Genomic DNA, 20,807 nt, shown 5'->3' with positions numbered 1-20,807 from the left:
TCTCTTTTGTCTTTTGTGTCATATGACAGCAATGATTAAGGCAATGTGAATGTACACATAAAGTGCAATGCACACATACAGTATGTCTATAGATTTGCATACATACACACACGCAAGCACAAACAGCGAGCCAATGAGCGACAGCACAGATGGGGCAAAGCTGTTTTTTTCTCTTTACAGAGGACTCTATTTTCTTTTATTTCTACTTTTTCTTTACAGATTTCACTGACTTTAGTTTTGTTGGATTTAAAATAAGAGGGGATTCAGAAAAATACTCGTTATGTCACGTCACATTTTGGTCTATAAAGACTTTTAATGGAGTTGATCTTTTGCTGCTTTTCTTGAAGATACAATTGCAGCTGTAAATTATTATATCAGGGTTTATTTTGGTGGTTTTGTGCATTAGCTCAGAGAAATAAAAAAAATAGCTGAAGGTTACCAGAAACTGATGAATTTCAAATAATTCACATTCTGACAAAAAAAAATTAATTGGTTTCTTCAGTAATTTATTATCTTGTGTGGAGTTTGATATTTATTCTGATTCCACTCTCAGGTCTATAGGGTGAATATACAGACGAAGAAGTTATTTTAGTATACAGACTGTAAACAGGTCAGACCTGACAAAGTTTTACTGCTCTACTTATTAGCACAATATATCTAATATTTCAGATCTTGGCAACTTCCCTGAATCTGCTCTGGTTGCCTGGCAACCTCAGGTGATGACAAGCCACCATGTCTTAAAGTCCTGAAAATAGTATCCTATGTATAAAAGCAACTTCATGTCCTCAAAGACACTCTACTGGTCATTATGTAAACCTGCTGCACAGCGGCGCCGGTGACGTGACCATGACCCATGCTTCCATGAACTGAAGGCGGTCTGTTCACAGCAAAAATAATAAAGTGTGAAATGGCAACGGAGACGGAGGCCTCATCAACGGAATGATCCGGAGCCAAAACAGCACTTGAGAATGGAGGCAAGCAAGAAGGAGCAGATAGATGTGTGGGGAGGTGACTGAGGAGGGGGGGGGGAGGCAAGCCAGGAGGACAAACAGAGTGAATAAAAGTATGAGAAGAAGAGGAGAGAATGAGTCTGAAAAGAAAGAAGGCGTGGAAGAAGAAGAGCAGAAGAAGAAGAGAAGAAGAAGAAGAAGGAGGAGGAGGAGGAGGAGGGGGGACAGACCTGAGTTCGTCCAACTTGGTGAGTCCATGTCTTCTGGGATCACATCACAGAATGGACAGACACAGACAGAGGAGAGGAAGATGGATGTGAGAGGATGCACGAAGGGTACGGGGGGGGGGGGGCAGAGGAGGGGAAGAAGGAAGAAAAGATGGGGGGGTCACTGCCATTACACATGAACACCAAGAGTGCTAGGTTTAAAGGGTCAAAGTGAGGAGGAAGAGGATGGAGGGAGGGAAGGGGGGGGGACATGACACAACAGGACACGACAATGACAACACAGCAAACACTGAACACGGAAAATAAAATCATAGAATACGGCAAGAACACACCACCATGAGCACAGTGAGAGGCCAGGAGAGGCTGAGGTAGAGGGGGAGAGATTAGTTATTAGAAACAAGAGAGGGGGGGTGGGGTCTGGGGGGGTCTGGAGGGGGGTGAGGTTCTGTGCTTGAAAGGAAAAAGAGCTGAAACAGTAAAGAGATGTTAATGTCCCGGTCCTCTGGGGATAGAGGGAGAGGAGGAACAGGAAAGTGGGGGGCGGGGAGGGGGTAAAAGGAGAAGTGGATGTTGCTTTGAGTCTGCATGGGGGGGCAACTGTGGGGGAGACAGCCTGGAAAAAAACAACTGAAAACAAAAGAAAAGAACACAAAACAACACAAACTGGAAGCACAGAGCAGCGAGCGACAAAAGAGAGAGAGAGCCCACCACCTCACAGCTTCACCGAGAGGCAAAAGTGACAAACACGCCAGCATCAACTGGCACACACACACACACACACACACACACACACACACACACACACACACACACAGAGTTGGGTTACGCAGCAACGCCATCGACTTGCTTTCAGACGTCTCTCATCTTATTATTCACGTCCTTCTTTACTTCCGCTCACCCTGGAGTTGTCCAGCATGGATTCTGTTTCCTGTGTCCTTCATCCACAAACAAAACGCCCCCCCCCCCCCATGTGTGTTTAGGGGGTGCTGCACTCACTTCTCAGCTCTGTCCTGACTAAACCATGCCTCATTTTCATACCGGCTTCAACAGAATTAGCATTTGTTCAATTAGAACTTCATTAGGGTGAATAATGAAGTGTCACATGAATAAAGACGACAATGTGAGACATCTGCCTCAACAGCTTTCACTTTCTTTGTGTGCGGCGCGACATCATCTCATTACAAAGTCAAACGGTAATCAACAGAGCGAGTGAGATCTTCTCTGCTTCCATCATGTGGGTCATCAGCACAAGAGTTTTGCGTCAAGAAGAAATGGGAGTGAAAACTAGAGCGAGTCAGTGCGGAGAGGACGTCTGTGGGTTGTGGGTTAACACAGGATGGTATTAAGATGTTATATATAACTCCAGCAGAGACAGCGGCGTCAAGATGACAAAAAGAAAAGAAATCCACTATAATAAACGCCATCGTGGATCAGCATCAGTGTTACTGAGGATTCTTATAAATGAGCTCATCATGACAAATAAAGTCATAACCATACGTTTCTAAAGAGGCACAGAGAAACAAAAGGACAGGGAAATGGGGGGGGGGGGTAAGGATGCCACATTAAATTCACCATTTCACAGCAAACGTCCCATTGGCTCACTCTCCAGACTCAAGGTGATGAAGTGAGAAATTATTTAGATGCTTAAAGTCAAGCACATCCTGGTTCACACTGCAGTTTAACATGCCTCAAGTATTACCGCCTCAAGTCAATGCTGAACCCAACCCTAAATCAATAATCAATGCATTTACAGATTTGCTAAATACAACATGGATAATGAAGTGATCAGCAGAGCGGATGTGAATGTGGGTCACATGTGTTGCTCCAGGATTCTGTCCTCCAGCCCATCATGATGCCTGGTTATCCAGGGATTGTTCCACATGTGTGATTTGTCAGCAGTTCACTACTGTCCCACTCTGTCCCAACGTCACATTTCAAATGATTTCAAAGTACAATTGCATTCCATTTTGTTGCCTTTCTGGAATCAGGGCTATAAATTTTACTTAAGAAAATCCAATCAGATTCTCTGGGTGAATCTTATCAGTAACTCGGTCCATGTTTCCATGGAGCCACAGCCAGCCACTTCAGCAAACAGAACACCTCAAGACCCAGCAGGTGTGGCCTCGAATGACAGCGTGGATCCACATCACTTTTTATATCACAGAATGAGACTTTCCTACAATAACAAATGTGTTTTGTTTTTTTTTCATTTTGGTAAATGAAATGTGCACAATCATTTTAGCATCCATGTAAACACCAACCGCATGCTGCACTGCAAACCCACACCAAGCACAAAGACAAAGGATGCCATCCAGAGGCTGACCTGGGGAATAAATACTGCTGGTCACCACAAAGCATGTCAAAAGAGGCCGTCCTCTACTTACGTCTTCTGCTTCTTAAACCATTTTTTTTAAAACTTAGTGTCCCTTCTCTACTGTCCAGGTCTGACTTTGGTGAGGCTGGAATAAGATTATAAGAGTCCACACAAAGGAAAGCGAGGAAGAATTCTTCAAGGACAGTTCACCTCAGCAGAATGGTGTTAACACTTTGAAGGTGCAAACCTTTATTCAAGTCCATGCATAATAAAACAACCAACTGTATTTGATCGTGCTCTGGTAAAAGACTCTTCATACGCAAAAAAATTCCCTCTTAGTTATCATGAACCTTATCTTTTTCATGCTTGTCTGGAGGCTTCTCACATGAGAGCGAATATTGGCCAAATGAGAGCTGTGTTGAGTCTGAACCAGTTATGGATGTGGATTCTGGATCACTGTTTCGTTTTCTTCAATGTTATGAGAGAGTTTTATGAGCACAATAGGATCCAGATCATTCAGATTAAATGAAAGTTTCTAGGGTTCAGGAACACGGTGGTTTTGTTTCATTTAGCATGAGGCTGATCCAAATAAAGCTCCATCATCATCATAGTGTGTGCTGTTACTTTTTGTCTAGTATTTAATGTGATTTTTGTCATTTTTATTGCATTACGTAAAACTGCTGTTGCATCTACGCTTTCTCGTGTGAAGGCCTTTGCTGCAGGAGACGAGCCAATGAGGCTCCACCTCAGCATCAAGCATTAACAGCACAGTCTGGGGCGACCACACCAGCGGGTCACATTAAATGAGTTGGTTGCTGTCTGTGGACTCATATCAGAGATTGTCAAAAAAAAAAAAAAGGTTTAATACACTCTCAAAGTGAAACGTAATTTAAAGTGTCAGAAATCCACTTCCAGACCAACCAACCAACCTGTGTCGGTGAGGGAGGGGTGAGACTGTGTCCCTCCGTCAGACAAACAGCCATTCAGCCCTCGCTGCTGGTCCTCCCATGTTACTTCTACATTCAGACACACATACAACACACACACACGCACACGCACACACACACACACACACACACACACACAGACACACACACACACACACACACACACACACACACACACACACACACACACACACACACACACACACACACACACACACACACACACACACAGACTGATTTGTTCTCTACAGGAACCTCAGCATCATTAAAGGAAATTTGAGTAGAAATTAAAAAAAAGAAAGTATAATAAAAATAATAAAAGGAATTACTTTTTCATCTCTTGACATTTTGACACACAGTTTACATATCTGAACCATTATGTACACTTTTTGCATTGATAACATGGGAGCGCTGCAAGAATCAGCCTGAAAGAAACAGACCTCTCTCACTTCAGCACTGCAATCATGGACAGCTCCTCATCATAGACAATGAGCATAGCGCCATCTGCTGGCCAAGAGAGGTAACCGCTGACAAGGTTCTTTAAAAAACACTGCAGCAAGGTGAATACTGTACACACCTTCAGGCAATAAGAAACTGATTAATTTGTTTGTTGAGATGCATTAATAGTAAATAAATTGTGTTTTACTTCTTTTTTTGTCATATACAACAAAGACAAAATACAACACTAGTCACATATGCCTGAATCAGCCTGTCTTACAGGAGTACAGTGCAGGGTGTGTGTATATATATGAGCTGATGTGTGTGCGTATTTGTTCAATTATTCATGTCTAATTAAAATTAATTTTGCAGTGGGGATGGAGAGCTGTGTTCTTGTGATCAGACTGAACTGGCAGAGTGGAGGACAGCACAGGAGCCTGAGGAGGACGGACCCGCAGAGGTCATGAAAGAATCGGTGCATATTAATTACCAGCTTCAGCCAAAAGATCAGGAATTACAGATGCCAGTGAATGCCACACTTGGTGAACATGTGCTGACTAAGATCACAGCAAAGTTAAAACATCACACTGCTCAGAGGACTTGCCTTTCCTCCCATTTACTGGTGGGCCATGGGTTTTTTCCTCACAGTCAGTAGCTGGTAGAGAGACAGATGGAGGCTCATGAAACATACTGCTACTGTAAGTTCCATTAATACAGCAACATGCACCCACAGATCCCAAAACACTGTGAAGAAAATGCTACAAACCTCAGCTTAATAATGAATCAATCAATTAAATGCTCATAATAAAACATACAGCAGAGCATCCGGGCTGCAGAATAAGACTCAGTGACTATGAACCGTTTTAGAAACCTCACACAGCGTATTCAGTGAGTCAGTCATCTCTGCATCCATGTTAGTGGTGAGTAACAGCACCACTCAGGCAAAGGACACATCCATGCCACATAAACAGATGGAGAAGGAGGAAAAGCAAACTGTGAGGATCTGCCAAAGTCTGGCGATTCATTCAGTCCTGTTTCAGTCCACACGGTCCTCAACTTTCATCCAAAAGACAAGACCCACGTTTCTGACAGACCTTTAAGTCAAAGCATGAAAATACTTTACATTGTGAAGGTATTTGTAGCTCATCATGAGTAGTGTTACTACAGGAAGGGAGAAAATGTACACAGTTTTAAAGCTGTTACTGTGCAGATGGACACACCTGATTGACCATTTTGGGCTTGACCTGCCCCGAGTTCCTCCTGTGTTCTCTCTAGGAGTTGCCACACGTGAATGGATAAAATACATCACAATTACATACATATAAATACCAGGTACATTCAAGTGCTGACGCACAGCAACACGACAACGACAGGTTTGACAACAATCCAGCTCGTCTCTGTGAACAGTACAGGCCAGAATGGATCCCGTTCGTAGGAAAGCTACACACTAACACAGCCATTTGAATTATACAAGCCATATGGCTTTACCAAAAAAATAGAGAAGTCCAGACAGGCTTGAGAGTGATAAAAAAAGATGGTGCGTTTGTACATCTGTTGGCAGATGTACAAACGGGAGGGAAAGTCCTCGTGGACTCTGACAATGATGAAAGAGATCTGTTAGGGGTTCGACAAGTTCTCCAGGAATGCTAAAGCTGTTGGAATCCTCTGCTTTTTTTTTGTCCAATCACACCCTCCAATCAGCAGCATTCACCAGAGTCCAAGAAGAAGCATCGCTGCGTTTGTTTACAGGTCAACGCGTCGCTACAACACATCACATTTGTTTCAGGGAGTGCTGAGGAACACACAGGACGTTCGCTGCCGCTCTGCAGTTGAGTTGAGCAATTTGTGTTGGGTTGTTTGGCGGGTACAGACAGGACAGCATCGCTAGCTTTGGTGAAGTATCTACTAAAACACAACACTGGAGCGATGAAGAGCAGGATCCAGACAGACTAGAAGAGTACAACACAACAGCACAGACATCTAGGGTGTACATTAAACAGAGCTGCAACAGGGGGAGATCCTCAGCCTCCACAGAACACCACCGCCCGCTGTTGCAGACTGGGTTTATTTCCTTCAGAGTAAGGCGCGGTTCAACCAGCGCCCTCAGTCTGAAAGACTAAAACCACACATTTGAGGTACAGACCTTCACAAGGTTCTGTTCCTTCGTCTCCATCTTCTGAGAGATACATGGAAAAGGGACCAAGTAGAGATGTTATGGATGGAAAAGCAAAATGTAAAAAAAAAAAACCCCAAAAAAACGATCAGATATGAGCGATCACATCAGCAAATAACAATCCTTCCTGTCAAAACTGCCACTTGTAAAAGTTTTTAATTCGCCCCAACCAGCTGACCCAGCTGATAAAAAAAACCACATCGTAACAAGACACGACTGTCCAACTAATATAAAAGTGTCCTGTTATTAAAAACCAAAACTTTGTGACAAACAGAACCATCAGGCGACTTACTTCTGTCTTTCCCCGTGGGTGGAAGCTGTGGGAGTTGCCGTCCTCGTCTGCTGGACATGGGGGTGCTGTTGGGACTGGTCTGCACTGATCCGCTACGAGGATGTGCCCTATACGACAAAACGTAAAGGACAACGGGGTGAGACCCACAGTAAGGAAGAGAACTCATGATGGATGTGGGGCCTGGCCGTGTCGCTCCCACATCAGTGTGAAAAAAGATTTTATTTTTAAAGAGAAGGAAATCTATTTGTTCGCTTGCACGAGGAAAAGCTTGGAGTATAAAAGGTGGAGTCATCTGCGTAAGACTGATACATGAATATGTCTGGTTTTGTAGCATCAGTTAAACAATTGAACACAGGTATTAAATTGCATATTAAATTGCTTTGCTACTTGTCACTGTCAGGCTCAATTGGAGACAATCAGTGACTGCAGTCGTACCAAAGTACTGCTGAGTGATCACAGTGATTGTTTAATCAGTCAACAATTAATTTTCCACGTGTAGATGCTAAAGTGTTTATATGTGGAAAAGTTGTTGAAAATAATTTCCCGATTATTTGAAATCTACAATACAAACTGAATTAGTTTCTCCCAAAAATGCTCCCAGTGCCCACAGCAATGACCTTTGTCACATGGCATGAGAGTGGAGGGATACGTCAACTCTAGGGAGCAGAGCTGCAATAAAAAAAGATGCCAGGTGTGAGTCACAATCGCATGTACAGTCGCCTCATCAAGCTGCAAGGAGAGAAGAGTTGAATGGGAAAAAAACAAAACAAAACAAAAACCAGCAAACCAGTGCGACCATGCGATCGGACTGTCCCCAAAAGGCTGCAACTTAAAACCAAAACAGGATAAAAAAAAAAGAAAAAAGAATGCCATCACAAGAGAAACTACATTGGTTGATGTTAGTGATGAAATAAAAAAAAAAATGCTGGCCCACCACTACTATACCCCACGGAAAGTTGTATGAGCAGTGTGTTCCAAATGAAAAGAAGTCGGTAAACTAGTTATAAGGTCACAGTCCTTCCTGGGACATGTGGAAAGAAAATACAGCACCACTGCTTTTTGGGGACAAAACAGAAAAAGTGGCTAGGTGGGTGGAGAGGGGGAGTCAGGGGATGAAAGTGGGTGAGGTGAGGTGAGGTTGGGTGGAGGGGGGTGGCAGGGAAGCAAGGTTCTGGGAAGGTGGGAGGTAGGTAGGTGGCAGTGATGTGTTTCTGCGTCATTCTGTGTGTTAGTCAGGCTCGGGGGGGGTGGGTGGGAGCTCATGGGACGAGGGGTCTGGACTGGTTTTAGTTCCACAAAGGTTCTGGCTGCGCAAAACGTTTAGCAGAGGCGTAGCTGCTCTGGGGAGAGAAGTCGTGTGATTGGTTGATGTAAACGTGTATGAATAAGAATGAAAAAATCAGTTTTGTTCTTTATTCATCCACTGCGACCACATAAAAATAATGACGAGTCAGCACAGAACAAAGATTTCATAGATATTGTGGCCTGAGGTCAAGAGCTAGTCTGGTACCTAGGATACTTAGATACCAGCACTGTAATTTATGTGAAGTCTGTTTGTATTGCATTTGCATTCAGCTTCAATGTAATCTCAGCTTCAATGATTCACCAGATTTTATTCTAATCAAATTACTCGTCAGTTAATTTATTGATGTTTTATGACCCCCCCCCCCCCCCCCCCCAGAGTATCTAGACCTGAGATAAACGGTTGTACAACCAAAAACTCCAGTCTGTTTCAGAAGCTGGTTATCGCCTCCGATCTGGGTCACACCTCGTCAAGGCAGGTGAGGGGGGAGCAGACCTCCCAGATGGTAGAGACGGCATGGACCTCATAAGCGAAGAGTCGTGGGGGCGTTCAGTGGAGCGTGAGCGGGAGGTGGGGCGCTCTATAGTGGGCCGCTGGTCTGCAGAGCGGGACCTGCTGTGATACTCATGTCTATCCATGGCTCCGTGGTTCCTACAGAGGTCATTGAGAGATAGGCAGGCACTCAGTGGGGGCCCCAGCAGGGCTGGGGGAGAAGGCTGGCAGGGTGGACAGGATGGAGGGCAAAGAAACTTGCTTCAGTGTCAAAACTACAACACTCACATAGACCACAGTGTGTGTGTGTGTTTGCGTGCGTGCGTGCATGTGTGTGTGTGTGTGTGTGTGTGTGTGTGTATGCGTGTGTGTGTGCATGAAACACAGCAACATACCTGTGTTTTACACATTTGAACTCTGATACTATAAAGTCACATTCTCTTCTTCACATCATATCTTTATTTCTAAAGCACCTGCTAACCTGATGCAGGAAATCAAGTATGAATTATCCAATCATCAATTCACAGCAAGGTGAACTCTAAGGTGGCTGCAAGTGTAGAAATAGAATACCCCGGTCTGCCTTGAAAGATGGATATTTAATAATATTAACTATATGATACTAGGAAGTATTTCCTATGATTTGACATTAATGAGCAAAAACACAGGCATCCTTCAAAGTGACAAAACTAAATGATTCAGCAACTGATGCTTTAATACTAATAAAATATGTGTTTGAGATGTAACAACAACTGATGTGCTGTTTTACACTTACTTTAATCCCACAGAATCTCAAATATTCAATCCTGAAGTTGTCATTTGTGCAGTGAATATATGGTTAAATCCATAGATGACTATTCACTCATCTTACACATTACTGCTTTACGTATTATTCCCTGTTAGAAGCTGAATGGTGGGTGTGTGCAGCCTGCTGGGGGAGGCCGTCTGAAGCCTTCAGAGTGTAGGGCCATGTGGTGTGGTGTTTTTATATGGCTGGTCAGTGCTTTTGGTCTGGCAGAGTGACATGTGAGGGGGGAAGTGAAGTTCATCCTAATATTGCATTCTGCTTTTTATGTGTATTTCCTTGCAAACGCCACATCATCATACTAAAAGTATTTCTGGCACAGTGAGAACGAAGGCAAATCTTGCTGATCTGAAGAGCTGGAGAAAAAGAGCAAGTGAGGAAAAATAATAAAACATCATCAGAAAATCACATTGCACCAATCGAAAAAATAAGTAACACACTCAGGCTTTGTACAGTACATGGGCGGTCACAAGAACGGATGTTTTATACATGCATGCTGTTTAAATATTGTTTAACAGTTAAAATTTGCACATCTTAAATGTGTGCAGTGCAGACGACATGCTTGTGTCTGCACATCACTAACAGGTGGGAGTTCCTTTCAGAATAAGGGACACTAATAGATTTCTAAAGATCTGGACTCATGACATTGTTGGAAAGGATTGAAAAAGTGGACTAAAACCTTTTACCATCAAATCATTTTAAACTGAATCAGGTCATTCTCGTATCATCTGTACCTGTCTCAAAAACCATCCAGTTGAGATGTCGTGTAAAGTAAATGCTCACCAGTACATCTTCAGTGATTCATTTACAAAAAAGTAAGTGGATTTGCATTGTGAGGTTGTCATTTATATTGCATTATATGCAGATCACATATTTAAAAATCCTTTTGGTGTAATCTGATAAATAAAAACGTCACTGGAACTAAACACAATCTCACGTTTCTTGTCAGATGGTGAAAAAGTCGTGGTGTCTATATGGTGTTCATTCCACTCATGGTACACTCTGGGCTCTGGAGGGATCACAAAAGCTCAGACACTTGTCTAGAGGTTAAAACTCTGCTAAAGCTGCTACTCATCTTTTCTTTTGTTTTTACCCACTTTTTATTTTTCCTTTCATTCACATTTTTTTTGCTACTTGAGCACAGACAGAAACAACCTGTATCTGTATGAAGAGAGCATAGAACTGTCTTGGAATAAGATTGACACGCTGGCTACACTTTTGCACAGCAGGGACCTTAAATCAAACCAGGCTGGGTCTGAGGGGAAACTTTTGTGCCAGTTTAATAAAGCCAGGCTCTCCGGCTGCGTGCTGAGGACTCGTCTCTTTGTTCCTGCTGTACAATGAGGAGAATGGCACAAACATCATGTCATTCCTGCAAAGCCACATGGCAGCAGGTGGAAGATTAAAGAGCGAGCAATGTAGAACTGTTTGCAGTGATTCTCTGGAGGGGAGGGGAGGGGACAGGCAATGGGAGACGTGTCTTTTATTAGTGCACTGTGATAATGACGTGGGTCCTGGAAATGGATGGGTGTTGGCAGGCCTTCCTACACGTGCTTGCAGTCCGTTCTGGGCCCAACACATGGAGCCAACGCGGTAAACAGAACTGACTACCGAAGCTACTGTGCAGCCCAGAGCAATGCATCGGGGATGTCATTGTACAGGCAGGCAATAAGCAGCTGCTAACAGCATGTAAAAAAAAAAGGGCAACACTAAAAATCACACACACTACTGATCAACATACCACTGTTGGTATGATGCACATGGGTACACGAACAAGGATATCGACATAGATACGGCTGATTGCTGGTGGGGGGGTGGGGGGGGGCTCTCCAGCAGCGACACACAGAGCTCTGAGCCTCACCACGCAGAGGCAATGGTGTACCAACAACTCCAGAGCCGTGATGATTGTTCACCCGAAAACAAGATATCAGATAAGGATATCATTTTCGGTCATCACAAAGTACGGTCACGGATAAATTAAAGACGGATGAGGGACAACTTGAGGAGACCACAGGACGGCGGAGGCACGGATGCAGTGCACGTCAGTACCTCTCGATGTCATAGTCGGAGGTGTAGGCGCCCTCAGAATAGGCGCGGGCCATCCTAGTGGACCGCAGCAATCTGACCGCTTCTTCTCGGCAGATCGGGTAAACGCGATGGTTTCGGCTGGCAAAAAAATATCACAACTGGTCAGCATTTAATTTTTCCAGTAGAAGCGGATGTGTGTGTGTGTGTGTGTGTGTGTATATATATATATATATATATATATATATATATATATTTTTTTTTTTTTTTTTTTTTTTTTTTTTTAAAAACGATCCTGCAAGGGAGAAAAGATTAACTGCTCTCTCACAGTACACACACCTGTTTTATTAACTCACAGGGTACTTATTATTGATTGCTGATACACACTGGATGTATCAGTGACTGCACCGGAAACGCCAGCCCTTCTGGACAAAGCTATTCGTGAACACACATCACTTATTCTTTCTCGGTGTTGCAGTGCTCCTGTTTTTGGTGATGCTTTTCTGTAGGCTTCTGTGCCGCGTTCTCGCTGATTAATGCCTACATGAGACTGACTGAGATGATGAAACGTCAGAATACGCATTGCTCATACTGGATGGAGGAGGTTTGTGGAGTCATTTTCCTAGATGCTGTGCATCTAAAAAAATAGCACACATGATTTGGTCTTCTGCAGGGGAAATATATACTTTAACTCAACACCAGAAACGGCTACTAACATGAAGAAGAGATTTAGTGCACCCAAAAGCCACTGAGTGAACTTTAAGTCAACTACTACTATGGGATTCTTAATGTAGCTTAATACAAAGCCTGCCATAGTTTCACTGTGATGTGTTCAACAACCAGATGAAAGATAAAAGGAAGGGATTGTGGGGTGGAGTTAGGGATGTGTCGAGTAGTGAAGCTGAGGTGCAGGGATGGGGCTTCATGCAACTCTGGTAAGAGTCTACCTGGGTTCCTCTGGATGATCACCAATGGGCTGAGCATGTCTGGTTCGAGGTAGGGTGAGAAAATGGCTGCAAACACATGGAGGGAGGAGAGAAGACAGAGATGGATCTGAGATTGCGCCAAGAAAGAAGTGGAGGAGGCGTAAAGAAGAGATGGAAATCATAGGAAGACAGGTGGAGGGGTGAGGAAACGGGGAGAGAGAGAGAGAACAAGAGATATCTCAAAGAAATAGGATGTGAAGAGATGGATACGCTCATCGGGAAGGCTGATGCGCCAGGAAGAACGGGTGAGGAAGATGAAAGATGCTGAGAAATTCGATGGTCTTCCTCAGCTTTATCAGACAGACTTGAAGGTGACACACTGAACACACCAGCAGCTCTCACACAGGATATAATAGGACCAACATCTGAAGCTGCTTGGTGTCACATTACCAAATAACGTCATCATACACATTAAAAAGCTGACCTCTTTCACGGAGTCAATTTCAGCATTTCAAAAAGTACAAAAATGTGAAAATTTAAAGTTTGAAACAAAAATACCTCCCTCACAAAAATAGATGAAAAATACACAAGAGGTTTTTTTTTGTTTTTTTAAATATTCTTGCATTCTGAGACAATTCCAAATTCTCTACAGTTCTCTACAACTGTTTTCAATAAATAAGTACACTTTATTAATTAAAGCAGCAGAAATACACTCAAGTGAGCGCTGGTCCAGACAATTTAGACAAGTGTGTTTTCTGTGTCTGACACTGAATTGGGCCAAGCCTCCGAAATATCAAATAAAGCTAATTAGAAAGGGGGGAGAAAGTGTCTGCTGGGCAGCACCAAGGCAGGGATCAGACTGTTGGGACAGCATTTTCCAACCCTCACAGAGAGTAAGTGCTGATGGGGGTTAACTGACCACTTCACCTTGTTCACCCCCTCCATAAAATAGTGTTACATGCAAACACTGCATGTTATATACAGTTGCAGGACCGCACAGGCTTACAATGGTGCCTGCATAGTTTTTGTTTGTAAATGGTAAAACACTTTTTCTCTGTGTAACTGTAATGTTTGTAACTTGAATATGTAATAAATTTAGATTTATTTTTTAAGGTGTAGTTATGTTTACTTTACATTCAGTTACATTTAGTTACATTTATTTAACTTACACCTGGCCCTTAGAGGACAGACATTATGCTGATGCGGCCCTGAGTGAAAATGAGTTTGACAATGTTTAAAATACTACATTCTACAGGCAGAGACAGAACTATAACAGTGCATGTGATCAGATTTACAATTCCCTTTAAATATAAGAATATATAATAAGAACCAGTCTTCAGAGTGTAAGGCAACCAGCAGCAGTGAAATGTGCACACGCCCCTGGACACCTCCCAGCATCCTCATCATCTGTTAATGCATTTATACACTTAGATCAATGGTCAGACCCTGACTCCTGCAGTGAGACTCTGGTATACCTTAGCACCCTTTATGCCTTTGGCACACTACACACTGCCCCTGTGAGACATTTGGGGGCAGTGTGAATGTTCCTGTGAGAGATTCAGAATCATACTACACAAGGGTGACAGGATATTCAGCAGGACAACAAAACAAATTCCCATTTTCCTGAGTACAGCAATGTGTTTTCAGAATTCCTCAGGCTGAAAATTAAGGCATCACCCAACAGAGGGTTTGTGTATGAAAGATCAACATCACATCATCAACAGTGGGTTGAATACAACAGAGTTAAACAAAGAACTAAACACACGGTGTATGCCCAGAAACCGAGGTAACGGACTGGGCATTAGTTACCTGGAGGGTGGGGGGACGCTGGGAGACCGTGACCGCGCCCGGTTAATATCAGCAGACCGAGAGCAGTGGTTGGATGACATCACCTGCTCCGGGACAGACAGCGTGGAACTCTGGAAGTCTCGCCCGTTTGTCCGATAGTCTGTGAAGACAAAGACGGATGGAGACAGTGAAGGATGGAGGTGAAGAGGAAGAGGCCGACATCTCATACAGCTGTTGATTTAACTGGGACGCCTTGTGGATTCTGCCTTTGAGTGACTGATTGCTTCCTCCTGTTAGAGGAATCAGACTACATTTAGAGACACTTGACCAGTCACCACTGTCATCCTGCAGGGACAGATGTTTTGTTTTTCATTATGCTGAGTCTCTATATGACTATCATGAGGACCAGCTTAGAAGAAAGATCCAATCCATCCATTTGGTTAACATTAAACGTGAAAATACCTTTTTAAAAATATCAAACATTGAACTAAATTTTCTCCAAAGGACAAATGATTCCATCGAACTGATCAGTCTGAATATTGTTCTTCAAGTAGGTGCAAAAAACCTAGAAGTTTGGCTTAGGAACACAGAAAGTCCTGAGAATGAAGTGGCTTACTTCCATTTTTCTGGTTGCGATGAACCAATAATCAAACATTTCGGGTGACCATAGAAGAGGTCAATGATTTACAGTACCTGTACATATATTGAAATAAGTCCAAATTATTGTACATTGTACTATTCATAGGATTTAATCAAACTAAATCTTAAGTCAGGACCAAAATGAACAAACCATTTGTTCCATTTTCATGCATACTGGACTTAACAAGGAAAACATCTGGCATTTCTAAAGAGCAGCTCCAACATAGAGGCTTCTCCAGCAGAGCTATCAACTCTCATGCAGAAACAAAATACAATCTATTCTCTCTCCTGACACTCTTCTTCATGCATGAATACAGCCTGTCTGCTAAACACAAAGAGAGAAGAACCTTGGCTGACAATTAATGGGATTCAACGAGAGGGGCGAGCGTCAGAGTAGAAGAACGCAGGGCGACACAGCGGTCTGACGGAAAAGACTTAAACTGAGACCTTTCACTTGTAAAATTCTACTGCATGAAAAGCGTCTTATGAATGCATGAATACTTTGAAAGACAAAATAACATAAGCATAACCTGTGCGAAAAACACCAGTGTGCACTTCTCTTCAGAGTGTATCAAAGAATTAAAAACCTGGAGTTAGTGCACTCTAGTATAAAAAGCACTGGAAAATGCTTTTTTCTTCCTGGGATGAAAGTGACGGTGTCAGCAGTTTGAAGACTAGAGGATAAACTGAGATGTGGTGGTGCATGAGTAAAGACGAGGGTGCGACCGGAGCAGAGCAAAGGGGGGTATTCCCTTTACTGTGAATGAAGTGAAGAGAATTGGCATGATGAGGTGGTGAGGAGCTGATGAGAATGTTAAACAGGCTGCAGGAGGATTTCCCTCCACATCCCTCCATATCTCCTACGGCTAATTTCCACTCCAGCGTCGCGTGTTCTTCCCCTCCCTCCTCTATCTGCTAACATGTGACATGCATGTGAAGCATCACCGCACTGGAAATCGACAACGCATGCAGCTGTCTCCATCCTGCAATTTACCGACAGCTTTCCTGCAAACAAGGTCGAAACCATTTCTCTGGCCTGCAAGTATTCAGACAGAGAAGAACATTAAAAAAAGCTTCTCTTTTTAATGCAAGTTTAACATTTTCGCCTCACTAATATCAAGGTTTCACATACTTTTCAGCCTTTCTTTCTAACAGTCTGCAGACTGGGTTTGGTGCTGGTAAGTACAGCAGAGGCAGGCAGAATCTCTCTGCTGCCCTACTGCTAAGATGATCTACAACAGTAATTGTGGGCTGTTCAGGCCTGAGGGTATCTGAAGGGTAGTCACATGTAGGAAGTTAACTAAGACCTCGATTAAAGCAGCTAATCACAGAGCGGTCAGGAGGCCCGGTGGCACGTCCTTCAAACACGAGGAAATATCTGTTGCTGCTCTTTGCCTTTCAGTTTTTCAGCTGTGATTCACTCGCATTACGGATGAACTTCCTCACATGCTCCAATAGGTCTTAGATGCTAATGTGACCTTAATGTATTACCTGTTATTACCCCGACACCATCTTCACAATCGTAGTCAGAGATCTCGCTGTCGCTAATCCTCTGGGATCCTTGGAGATGAAAAAGGGGGTAAGGGTACAGTAAGGGGGGTGGAGAAAAAGAGAGGTCATAGTCAGTCCTGCTTTCATTCTTCATTCATTTACTTCCAAGTTAAATGAGCACGACGGATGGTCCCACAGGAGTGGGATTTTTTTACATTTAAAAAATGAGAAATTATGCATCAGCTACAAAGAATTGCTGCATTCTGTTGCTCAACTTGGACAAACAGCAGATCGCTCTTCATCTGAGCCGTGGCTCGCGTAAACAACACATTCAGTCACTCAGTTTATATCCGGAGCTGGGGCTGGATTATCATTTTTGCGTCTTCCACAGCAACGTTTAAACGTCTCCCTGACCAACCGCGTCTGAAATGCGACCCCGTCCTCACGGCCCTCCCATCACATGTGCTGTTCAGCCACCTTAAATCAACCGGCCATGTGTGCATCATCACAAAACAACAAGAGCTGCACCCTGACGGCGCCGCTCTCACCCTCTCATCTCAGCTGGCTGCAGACTTTTTAAAGCTGTCATCTCTTTTACCTCAGACTAACAAATACAGAAGAATTCATCCTGGTGGGGGAACCATGGGCACATTTCCCATTACAATTTCAAATATATTTCATTTATAATAATATAAATACAAGCAGGACAGAGTAGGCTGTAGTTTATACATATTGGTAATGTGCAAACTAATACACAGTATAGATGACAAGGGAAAAGCAAAGGCTGACAAATAGCCTGGGTTGTCACGGCATCACTTTAGGATTAGGAGAGTTTGTGGGATATCGTTCAGGGTTGCACAGTTGAATTGTGGGAAAGATGACAGGTGAATACGAAGAGAGAGAGAGAGAGATCTCTGTTTCCCCAAATTGTGCATGTGTTTGTGGTGTTAAACCAGCTTCAAGGACAACACCAGAAACATGCACCCTTCAAGGAAAAAGGGATGGAGAGGAGTGGGGGGGGGGGAGGACACTCAGAGACTCCACAGAGCAACACTGCCTGGGGGGGGTTTACCTGAGTTGTGTGAATAAGAGCCTTTGTCTGTAAAACAGAAGTAGTAAGTATGATGTAATACGGATGGCAACACAAAACATGCATCAGCATTTATTAAAAAGTCCAGTTGATTCAGCGTGTATTAATACTAATTCAGAGTTTTTTATTTAATTCTTTGATTATTTGATTAGTTTAGTGGCATAAGCACCTCCACAAAAACAAAACCTGTACGTGGTCACTGCCTTCTCACTGTAAATGTGAAGTTATTAATAAATATTCTGTGACACGTCCATAAGGAACTTGGTAACATACTCTGCAGCCGCCGTGTCGGACTCTCTCCGTGGAGCTGTCTGCGCTGCGAGTTGGGGGAGGCACGTGGGAGTGGGATGGAGGACACGTCGTGGGTTTGTAGCTTGTACCAATGTGGCTCGTCATCCAGAAGAGCCGTCTCCAGCTCAATCAGGATCTGTGAGAAGAAAAAGACCGCGGTAACGTCAGCTCAAACACGTCCTAGAAAACCAACATGTTTTATTACTCATAGAGCTCAAAAAGCGAGCATCCTTCTGTGAGAGACAGATGATGTCTGGTTTTATTACCTCCCCCAGGAATTCACTCTCCTCCTCCCTAACCCTGGCTTGGTCCCACAACGTGATCTCCAGCATTCGCTCCCGGAACTCCCGCCGATGCACCGGCGAGTACATAAAGGTCTGGTTCCATTTGGGCTCTAAGGATTTCTTTACTGTTTTTGTTCTCCTCTTGCTTTTGTCGCTGGAGGAACAATAATTCAAACTGTTTTTATTTACAACCATGATGAGGGAAGAGCCACGAATACAACAGATCAATGACATGACATGACATGACATGACATGACATGACATGACATGACATGACATGACATGACATGACATGACGTGACATGACGTGACATGACGCGAAGCACAAAACCACGTCATGCTTCACTCCACTGAAACGAAGACAATACACCCATAAGTCCAGATTCTACACACAAAATCATGTGACATCACACCAAACAATAAAGATTCAGCTTTTCAAAATGTTTAATTACTCAGTTTACACAAACACCCAGAGCCAATGAAATGACATGACATTAAATGAGTGTGTTGGGTAGAATCCTGGTAATGATGGTGTTGTAAACTGTTTCTACTCTTACCTTCTATCAGGGAGGAAGTAAATCTTAACGTAAGGATTCCTTGGCCGACCGTCATCCCTGGGTGGCAGGTCTTTAGCGCCCAGGATGGTGACGATGAGCTGATGGCCCACTTTGTCGTACCATAGTTTGACCTAGTGGATGCAGACCAGAGGCAGGCTTCTGAGAGACGTGTCAGGGGTCAACAGGGGTCAAAAACACAGAGGGACTGATGCAGGAGAAGACGACCTTAGCAAATAAGACAAAGTATCTGTGTGTGTGTGTGTGTGTGTGTGTGTGTGTGTGTGTGTGTGTGTGCGTGCGTGCGTGCGTGTGCGTGCGTACGTGTGTGTGACTGTATTATTTGAACACATCTTAGGGTCTTCTCCTGTATTCATCCACCTACTGAGTTGATGTCGGGTCACATGCTCCGTGAGGTTTTAGTCCATCCTACTCGCTGATTAAAACATGACTTAATATATGTTATGATGATACAGAAATGTCTTTTATGTCTTGGATTCAGTGATTTTTTTTTCGGTCTCTACAGTTAAAGAGACCCTTCATGCCTATATGTAATCACTCTATTTAAAAGCCAGTGTGTGTATCTTAGAAATGTCCCCTACATGGATGAATAAAGTTTATTGGATGGAACTGAGTGCTTCAGGACTGAATGTCAGTCAGACAAGAGGGAACTGACGTGAAATGCTAGAGGCAACATGCTTGGACATTGTGGTCTGCAGAAATGATCCCGTCCACCAGAGATAATATCCTCTCCCAATAATGTTCTCTCAGATAGTGGATAGATATTGACATGGAGAAATCAATCATGCTGTGGAGAGAGCAATCGAAGACCATTCACACGTAAAGGGAAGTATGGACTCCACAAAGAGACACTTAGAAGAAGAAGAAAACTCAAGACTGAGGCCTTAAAGTAGATGAAATGGGGAGTAAAACTTCTAAGGTTGTGTCCATACTTCTTCAAAATAATGGTTATGGAAAGGGTCAGCTCCACTTAGAAACTACTGTACCAGCAATACATGCAGCAAACGCAAGAGGAGGCATTCAAGACAAGTCAGAGATCTCATATAGGCAAAAAAACAGACAGCAGGGGGCTCATGGGAAAACAAATTGTACCAAATAACTTCAAATGTCTTAGCCCCCCCCAAAACACCCTTTGTTGTAAAAATTAATATTCTATACTGTGAGATGCCATAACGCACATAATTCAATAAGGGACTATCAAGGTGGTAGAGATTCTGCAGTAGTCCATAATAACAAATTGGCTAAGAGGGGACAAATACTAATGATATTTTTATAACATATTTACAGTATGTTAATCCTCACTCTGTTCCGTGTGTTTAGACCCCGCAGTCATATCCTTGCAGACATTTGCACCCTCAATTATGCATAATGACAATATAGTTTATCAGAGCCATATTATATTTGTTGAGAGCACTTTTTAGCAAACAGCATGCTGTAACAGTGCCAATGAGATAAATAGAAGCAGGAGTGTTAAACTGTAGCTGCACTAAATCCAGAGTCACACAAATGGGTTCTACTGTGTGTAAAAACAAAAACCACAAAAGGCACTGCAGGTGACGGAGAGACCCTCGAAGCAAAGCAAAGGTTTGTTATTTGGGGAGTACAATTTGCTTTTACCTTAGCTCTCATCTGGAAGGGAATATTGTGATTTCAACACAAGACTTGTTCTCTTTTCTGTGCAACATGAAACTGCAGACCCATCAGCAGTAAGCCGCTGATTATAACAGCAGTTCAGCTTCCATACGGAGGAGTTCCCCTAT

The 20,807-nt window shown here is 43.3% G+C and overlaps 1 protein-coding gene across 1 annotated transcript in view; it reads right to left on the bottom strand.

The window, feature by feature from the left end:
• rims2a (regulating synaptic membrane exocytosis 2a) overlaps positions 1 to 20,807 on the bottom strand; it is a 126,017-nt gene that overhangs the window by 26,774 nt on the left and 78,436 nt on the right. Inside the window, exons 15-24 of the mRNA XM_068323160.1 lie at positions 19,030 to 19,160; positions 18,455 to 18,626; positions 18,171 to 18,324; positions 17,880 to 17,906; positions 16,808 to 16,876; positions 14,699 to 14,837; positions 11,988 to 12,104; positions 9,110 to 9,295; positions 7,342 to 7,448; positions 1,181 to 1,213 (exon numbers count right to left, since the gene is read on the bottom strand). Coding sequence (XP_068179261.1) covers positions 1,181 to 1,213; positions 7,342 to 7,448; positions 9,110 to 9,295; positions 11,988 to 12,104; positions 14,699 to 14,837; positions 16,808 to 16,876; positions 17,880 to 17,906; positions 18,171 to 18,324; positions 18,455 to 18,626; positions 19,030 to 19,160 — 1,135 coding nt within the window. The remainder of the gene's footprint in view (positions 1 to 1,180; positions 1,214 to 7,341; positions 7,449 to 9,109; positions 9,296 to 11,987; positions 12,105 to 14,698; positions 14,838 to 16,807; positions 16,877 to 17,879; positions 17,907 to 18,170; positions 18,325 to 18,454; positions 18,627 to 19,029; positions 19,161 to 20,807) is intronic.

Source organism: Antennarius striatus, chromosome 9, assembly GCF_040054535.1.
Source record: "Antennarius striatus isolate MH-2024 chromosome 9, ASM4005453v1, whole genome shotgun sequence".
Lineage (NCBI taxonomy): Eukaryota > Metazoa > Chordata > Actinopteri > Lophiiformes > Antennariidae > Antennarius > Antennarius striatus.
The sequence above is the reverse complement of the archived record's forward strand: the minus strand, read 5'-3'. Positions and strand labels throughout refer to the sequence as shown.